This window comes from Punctularia strigosozonata, assembly GCF_000264995.1.
Source record: "Punctularia strigosozonata HHB-11173 SS5 unplaced genomic scaffold PUNSTscaffold_7, whole genome shotgun sequence".
Taxonomy (NCBI): Eukaryota; Fungi; Basidiomycota; class Agaricomycetes; order Corticiales; family Punctulariaceae; genus Punctularia; species Punctularia strigosozonata.
In genome coordinates, this window is record NW_006767439.1 from 1,607,325 (window position 1) to 1,614,902 (window position 7,578).

Here is a 7,578-nt window from a genome sequence, read left to right on the forward strand (position 1 = left end):
ATCCACCTTGATATGTATAAGTAGTCAAGTTCCGAAAGCCTTGTATATGTAGCCTTGATCGATGACAATGTATCAGTAGCCGTCGTGAAAAGCGCCGTATATTACCGGGCCGTATATCGTTCACGGATGATGAATCTCAACGTCCATGACAGGCAACATGCAAGGATTGGACTGCGTAGCATAGATTGACAGAAGATCGACCCAGATACCGGACAGCAATAATACTTCAGAAAACAGTCAAAGGATGGACAATTACAGTTGCGAAATAACGACAAGTATGTCGTCATCGATAAAAAAAAATGTTGTTCTCGCGCTGGCGGATAGAGCTGACTATGCCTCAAGCTGGAGACGGTGTCGGCTCGGCCGGGACACCTCCGTAATCCATTCGCCGTCGGTGTCCTCTGCCTCACCAGGAGTCTCGGCCAGGATCAGGCCATCATTCTCGCCGCTCCTCCGCTTCTTCTTGGCAGGCGTCTGCGCATCCGTCGTCTCGTCGACAGACCGTTTCGTGTTCGTGACCTCAGTGCCAAAATCAACACTCTGACCGCGCTTTGACTTCTTCTTGGACTTCTTCGGTAGGGATACCTCGTTGCCCTCTTCGCCTTCGTCCTCGTCCTCGTCATGGTGGTCGTGCGAGTCGGACCTAGGTCCGTCGTTCACCGAGCGCGAACGCGTCTTCTTGGAGTGCTTCGACTTCTTCGACTTCTTTGGCGCTGGTTCGAACGGTTTGCCGTTCTTGACTGACCACTCGATCTCAAGGATTCTGACGCATCGAAAATAAGCAGGTGTGTATGAAAGAAGAAGCAAGTACCACCCACCGCTCCTGCAGCTTGAGGTTGTCTGGCACGTACGACTGCGCCTTCTTGTACAAGTCCAGCGCGACTTGCAAGTCGCCCCTAGCGAAATATCATACGTCAGCGACTCTAAGGGGATTATTATACAGGGCAAACCCACTTTTCGGACTGAGCCCTTGCCAGGGCGACATATGCTCTCCCGGTCTTTTTCTTCGACGTGGGGGACAGTACGTCCGCTAGCTGCAGCTCCTTGTCGCCGTGATCCCTGTGAAACATGCGATATCAGTCCAATATTCAAAACGTCACAGAGCAGGTGGTTCCCCAAACGCACATCTTCTTCTCGAGCTCCGTCAGCCTCCTCTTCAGCTCGTCGTCCAAGTCGGCGTGCTTCTCCAAAATGGGCGTCATCACACCCGCAGGTAACGACCGGCTTGCCTGGTCCTCATCATGGCTCTGGCCGTGATCCTGACTCTGGTCGCGGTCCATCCCGTCCAATATCCCACCCGGGCCCTCTGACCTCCTCGACCTCTCCTTCTCCAGTTCCTTCTCCAGCTCCTCCAATCTCGCTCGCTCCCGGTCTCTCTCCGCCAAACGGCGCGTGACCTCCTTCTCGACGGCCTTGTTGATCCGCTCCTCGATCTCCTCGTCCGTCAGACTCCTCAGCACGCCGCTGCCCCCACCACCGCTCGACGCAGATTGCGGCGCCTCAGACACGCTGGCGAGGCTGAGCGCGAATGGCTGGAAGCGGAAGTCGGTCGAGGCGCCAGGGGCGAGCGACGTTCGCCGGGGGACTTTGGACGAGCCGGCGTCGACGGGGCGTGGGGCGAGCGAGGGGCGGGGGCCGCGATGGCCGGTGACGGGAACGGTGGGTGCGATGGGTGCAGCGGTAGCGGCGGGGCCAGGAGCGGGCGCAGCTTCTATAGTGGCAGGCAGTGCCGCGGGGGCGAGCTTCGGCGCTTTCTGCTGAACTGCCGCAAAGTGCGGCTTTGGGGCGGGTCGGGAATCTAGAGGGAGGAACGAGGATGGTCAGCTGGGGAAGATGTGTAGAGGGAACGACCTCGAACCTCGTTCGTTGACGACGGGCTTGTTCTCCACGTTCTTGGTGCGCACCGCGAAGCTACGAACGGCACGCGGATCAGACGTGAGCGGGAAGAGGCACAGATGAGGGTCGGACGCACTTGAGGGTGTTGAGGGTGTCCTGCCGGAACCTCGTGCCGGGAGCGAGGTTACAGATGAGCAGGCCCACGCTTTGGCCTCCGAGAGCGTCTTGAAGGATGCGCGTCAGCTTGCTATCGCGATATGGAATACGGCTCTGTGCGCGGGCGCAGGGTCAGACGGAGGTATGATGAGAGAGATGGAAGCGGGAACACACCGCGCCAGAATTCAAGGCGTGCACGACCTGGCCGAGGACGCTGAGCGACTTGTTGATCGCCGAGCTCTCCTCCATCCGCGAACGGTCGTTGCCCGTGTGCTGATCTTACAGCGTCAGCTGGTCGCTCAGCGAGCGCGGCGAAGGGGGAAGGTGGGTACGAACCTTGTTGTTCTCGCTGCCGGCCAGATCGACGAGGTTGATCTTGCCGGTGCGGGTGGTGAACCCACTTTGCATAGCGACCTATCACAGGAACAAGACGTTAAAGAGGAAGCAGATTTGATATCCGGATGGGACAGTACCTCGACGGTGAGCACAGCGTGGCTCCGAGACGAGGCGTGGTTGAGGTTGGTCGAACCCGTCGATCGTCGTTTGTTCGCCTTGCTGGATGACGAGAAACCGAAGAGCAAGACGTCAGATTAGTACGCGTCGTCGCCTCGGTAACGAGACGGTACGAGAAGGACTCACGCGTAGACTGACTCGAATTCGTCCAGGCTGCCCACTGGCACCGTGGACAGGTTGGCGACGAACACCTGCCCGAACTCATTCTCGCGTACGGGCAGCTTCGGCGCCTGGTGAATCCGGACAACGACGTGAGCAGGCCCGTCGATCGAGGACGGAAAAGGTAAATAGGGAGACTGACGCTTTCTCGGGCGACGAAGAGATCGTAGCATTCGTCTTTGTAGATCTCCATGTAGCTCACGGAGAACTCGATGCTGTCCAGGCGCACGCCTGTCGTCTGCTGTATCCTCGTGAGCAACGGATGGAGCCAGTGTTTTGGTGGGAGACTCACGGCGGCGGACGCGGACGTCAATGCTTCGCGGCAGGCGAACAGTTCCTGGTAAAGATAACCTTGGGTTATTACATCTCCCTATGCGCGACTAACCGAGTTTCCAGATTCGAAGAAGGCGTACCTGTAATACTCGGGGAATGACGCCCGGTTCGTCCGGCGTTCCCTGCATGGTATGCGTCTTCCCGGATGAGGTCACGCCGTATGCGAAGATGGTGACGGTCTGCAATCGGGGCTCGTCAGTACCGAGTCAAGCTCTTTGCGCCAAGAGAGGGCATGATAAATGTTGTTGAGGAGATTTCAACGCACCACGCCACCAAATACGGCGTCCAGGAGGGGCCGGACGTCGCGGTTGAAGATTTCGTCTTGGGTGGTTGAAGGCGGCCATGCGGACGAGAACCTGGATGTGAAAACCGTGATCAACTGTCATCCTTCGCGCTTGATCGGAGCTCCCATCCTCCGAGGAGTATGGGGACACGACATGAAGAGAAGGGCCGCAAGGTCGCAGGGGATAAATAGGAATACTCACGGAAATCGGAATATCTGGGTCACGTCTCTTGGATTGGCGACGACCACGCATCCTGAAAGCACACGCAAAGTTCAGCCATAGGTCGTGATAACCTCAATATGCGTGAACCATCGCCGCTCACCTCCGCCTTCTGCCTCCGAATGCGGTTCGACATGAATCCCCCCGTCGTCCACTTCCTGCGGCAGTTTGGGCCTCAGGCGCGCCGAGATCTTGACCTTAGACATCCCTCAAGACAAGATCCGCGTGTTCCAGAGGAGGTGTAAGAGTAATACGAGATTTCAGAGAGCGTTGTGTATTTGATCGCGGTGGATGTGATACAACTTCGGATTGATGGAGTAAAGTCCGCGGTGAGAGACGCGATTTGTTGCGCAATAGCAGTGCCTATTCCCAGTTGGATCTTGACCACGACAGCTGCAGGAGGAATGAGCCCAGGAACGACCGGAAAGGCGGGACCGAGCTTGGACCACAGCGGTTCGACTTTGGCCGCAAAGGGGAGGAAAGGCGCGCGGAGATAAACACGATCACGTGGATACGCTGCCGGTCGTCACGGCGCTTTCAATGGTCGTTCAATGATCGTTGAGGCCCCCACCCGCGGGACCCCTGCGTTTTTGCATCGTCCTCTCTCCGCCCGGCGTCATGAACGGTGAGCGCGTGCTTCGCATGATTGTTGCGATCGTTAATGCTGATTTCTCGGCAGGAATCGTATCGTACAATGAGGATAGCGACGGCGAGGACAGCCAGCACCGTCCCAAGGCGAGCAGCACGACGACAACCGCCCATGTGAGCGTTTCCTCAGCCGGCGTTTCGTCGCACCTGCTTCCCTCTTTCTCGCACGATCTTTTCTCGCTGGGCAGGGCACGACGATGAAGCGAAAGGATGTTGACGCCAGGTTGTCAGACAGTGAGCACCCCTTGTGCCTGTGATGTATCTATGAAATACTCACGTGGACGTTCGTCAGCCCGCCGACCTGCGGCCACGAATACGACGACACAACGGCCGCAAGTTGTAATACGTCGACCGGCGCACGTCAAGGTGCATCCACGAAAGCATAGTCCGAGCCCGCCAGAGGATGACGTCCCAGGGCCGTCGACGAGTACGCTAAGGCCTGCACCATCCACCCAGCAACCCGAGCACGGAGACAGCGCGGCCCGGCTCCGCGCGCTCCTTCATCCGCCGCCTATCCCCGGCGTCGCAGACTGGGGCATCCCCCCCGCCCCATCCGCACCTCCCGACCCCGCGATCCAGGTGAGTACCCCAGATCCCACCCCTACGCTCTCGTCCTCATCAGATGTGCTCACCACCCGTTGCTTTCTGTTTCTGTTTCTTCCCTCATCGGCAGGCTAAACTGGCGAGATTCGCTTCGCTCAAACAGGATCCGAAGTCGCCGCAACATTTCAACGACTCGCTGATGTCCAACCGCGCCTTCCGGAACCCGCACCTGTACGCCAAGCTCGTCGAGTTCGCCGACGTCGACGAGCGCGCTTCCTATTTCCCCCGGACGCTCTGGGACCCGAACGACGTCCGGGAGGAGTGGTTCGCAGACCGAATCGGTGCGTGGTTATCCCAGCAGATGTGTGCTGCGTCGTTGATGCGCGTCCGTTTTCGATCTACGCTACGCGCCCGCCTCTCTGTTTGCTCCGTCGTCAAAACCATATTCGTGTTGGCACCATCACACTCGCTTTGCTATGCTCCGCGGATCTCTGTTGCTTGAATACCCTCATCGCCTGTCGGACATACCAATAATCCCGATGTGGCGATACGACACCTGTGTTCGATGACCGCCATCGGGGAAAACGTCCCTCCACGCATTATCCGACCATCACACCAATACAATATCGCACATCTCGGGCGTTCGATTGGGCTGTGCAATTGCTACATCGCTTGTTCTTTCCATCCATCTGGCGAACCTCAATTCCTCGTGTGCGCGGGCGCATCTCCCCCGCCTTTGTCGTGCATATGAAGCCGAGCGACAAAAAGCGCGCTCGGAGCAGCAAGCAGCGTCTCAGACGAACACCGGCAAGAACGTCAAGCGCACCCACATCGACTTTGCTTCCTCCTCGTCTGTGAAGACGGGAGCGGGGGCTATGAGCGACCTTGCGGCGGCTTATGGAGGAGCCAGGAGTGTGGGGGGCGGGAACCTGTCGTCCGCGCCGGCCAAACGCAGTAGATGGGGGTGATTTGTTCGGATCTTGGTTTTCGGATCGCTCGGTGGCAGCTTGAACGCGGTTTTCGTTTCTCAAGGTCCCTGTCCTGTATCTGACAAACGGGGAAATGGATTTGTGGAGGTGTTGGCAATATCGTCACCGGTGTACCGATTCTCCACGAGATATGATCCGGTCGACCGAACATGGCACCGCAAGCACTCTGGCTTGAAGCGCGGGCTGCTCTGCTGGTTTCCCCGAGTTCTCCTGGATCACAACCGGCGCTCTAGAAAGAACGCTATTGATCATCACCCGGTCTATTCCAAATTGTTCCATCTCCTATCCATGCACTGAAACTTGACTCATTCGGCCGCCTAGCTAGTTATGGCCTATAAAGACTCGCCCTTGAGGCTTAATAAATCAGCTAAATTTTACCCGAAGCGGAGAGAAGGAAGCAGACATCCCAAGAAAGCAAGTGATACGGAGCAGTACACATCTAGCTGAGCTATAGGAACCCGCGTCACGGATATCCGAGCAATAAATCAGAAGCGCTAAGCCAACACAGTTATGTGGCCTTCGATATCTACGCTACACCACCAGCCGATCATGTTAGAACACGTTTTCCCACGGTACTTCGAGACATCGTATATACAGCAGGATTCCCTACGGCACACGCAACACAAAGGTTTATCTAGTGTAAACTACCCAAGTCTAACCCCCGACCCAACAAGGCGGTTCTGAAACGGCTGGTACGAATTTATTTTCGTGCATCACAGCAGGGACCAGAGCTCGATACGGAACGCACCTCTGCACCACACTCGCCAATGATATCGACGCAGTCAACTTTCAATTGCGTGTCCCTCCCTCCCTGACGAGCCTCCATCTCAGCTATACATCGAGGCTCGTTTGTCGATCTAAGTTCTCGTACAGTCACATATGCAAGAGACGGCAAAGGGATGCAAGTCTTTGCCAGCTCGGAGTGGCGAAACTTAGCCTAAGATACATTGCTGGAGCAGTGATAATGATAGACCGCTGCCTTATACCATCGCCCGTGAAAAAGTCTCGGCGTGCAGTACAGCCCCCGGTGCCTCGTGGGAAATCTATCTACCTATACCACAACCTACCATGGTCGGAAAGCCTCGACCCTATCTCAGCCACACCACGCAGTACAACAGCGCGCTGTCGCAAAACATGGCATGCCAACTCCCTTTGCGTCAGAACCGATGCTTGATGAACTTCTGGATCTGAAGGCAAGAGCGATAATTCCCTAATATATGATCCTCAGTCAAAGTATAAGGGAAAAGACTGAGTTACGCATGTAGTACCTAATATATGACTACAGAGGCATCATAAGTACGTTAGGACATAAGGGACATGAAGGGACATGGCAGACTCACTCCTCAGTCAAAGTATAAGGGAAAAGACTGAGGAGATGCGAAGGGAGAGCTCCTGGTATATGTGAGGGAGCTCGAGGGAAGCATTTCCATAAAGGGAACAAAAGAATGTGCCTAAAGCGGTAATATCAATCAGGAAAGATAGAAGATCGCAAAGAAGAACACAAGAATAGAACATGTGAGAGAATCTGTACATAATAGGTAACGAGCGTGTGATATTTCCTTATATATACAATATACAAAGTTCAACACTCCCGCTTGTTCAAGTTGCGATCGAAGGAACAGAAGGAATAAGTCCTGAATGAGTGACAAAATGTTCCAAGACATTGAATGGAACATTCTTTGTGAAAACGTCGGCCATTTGGTCCTCAGTCGCCACGTAGAAGATATCCACTTGACCACTTTCATAGAATTCACGAATATAGTGGTAGCGAATTTCGATGTGTTTAGTGCGGCGATCAAGCACAGGATTGACGGAAAGAAAAATGGATCCTTGGTTATCGACACACAAAGGAGTTGGAGCTGAGATATCATCACCAAGCTCTTCACCAAAGGTGCGAA

The 7,578-nt window shown here is 55.4% G+C and overlaps 2 protein-coding genes across 2 annotated transcripts; one reads left to right on the forward strand and one right to left on the reverse strand.

The window, feature by feature from the left end:
* Positions 1–330: 330 nt before the first annotated feature.
* Positions 331–3,706, reverse strand: PUNSTDRAFT_135028 (kinesin-domain-containing protein; the record flags this gene model as incomplete). Its single annotated transcript, XM_007384541.1, has 16 exons — positions 331–763; positions 819–896; positions 955–1,059; positions 1,126–1,798; positions 1,859–1,911; positions 1,973–2,106; positions 2,167–2,265; positions 2,329–2,406; positions 2,466–2,547; positions 2,632–2,735; positions 2,807–2,902; positions 2,957–3,001; positions 3,078–3,176; positions 3,263–3,353; positions 3,483–3,534; positions 3,604–3,706. 16 exons carry the CDS (start codon positions 3,704–3,706, stop codon positions 331–333), a joined length of 2,325 nt encoding a protein of 774 aa, XP_007384603.1.
* A 493-nt stretch (positions 3,707–4,199) lies between these two features.
* PUNSTDRAFT_144153 (HCNGP-domain-containing protein) lies at positions 4,200–5,728 on the forward strand. The gene is made up of 5 exons (XM_007384542.1): positions 4,200–4,262; positions 4,337–4,382; positions 4,441–4,727; positions 4,822–5,032; positions 5,445–5,728. The coding sequence occupies exons 2-5, from the start codon at positions 4,346–4,348 to the stop codon at positions 5,657–5,659; spliced, it is 750 nt and encodes a 249-aa protein (XP_007384604.1). The 5' UTR covers positions 4,200–4,262; positions 4,337–4,345; the 3' UTR covers positions 5,660–5,728.
* Positions 5,729–7,578: the final 1,850 nt, after the last annotated feature.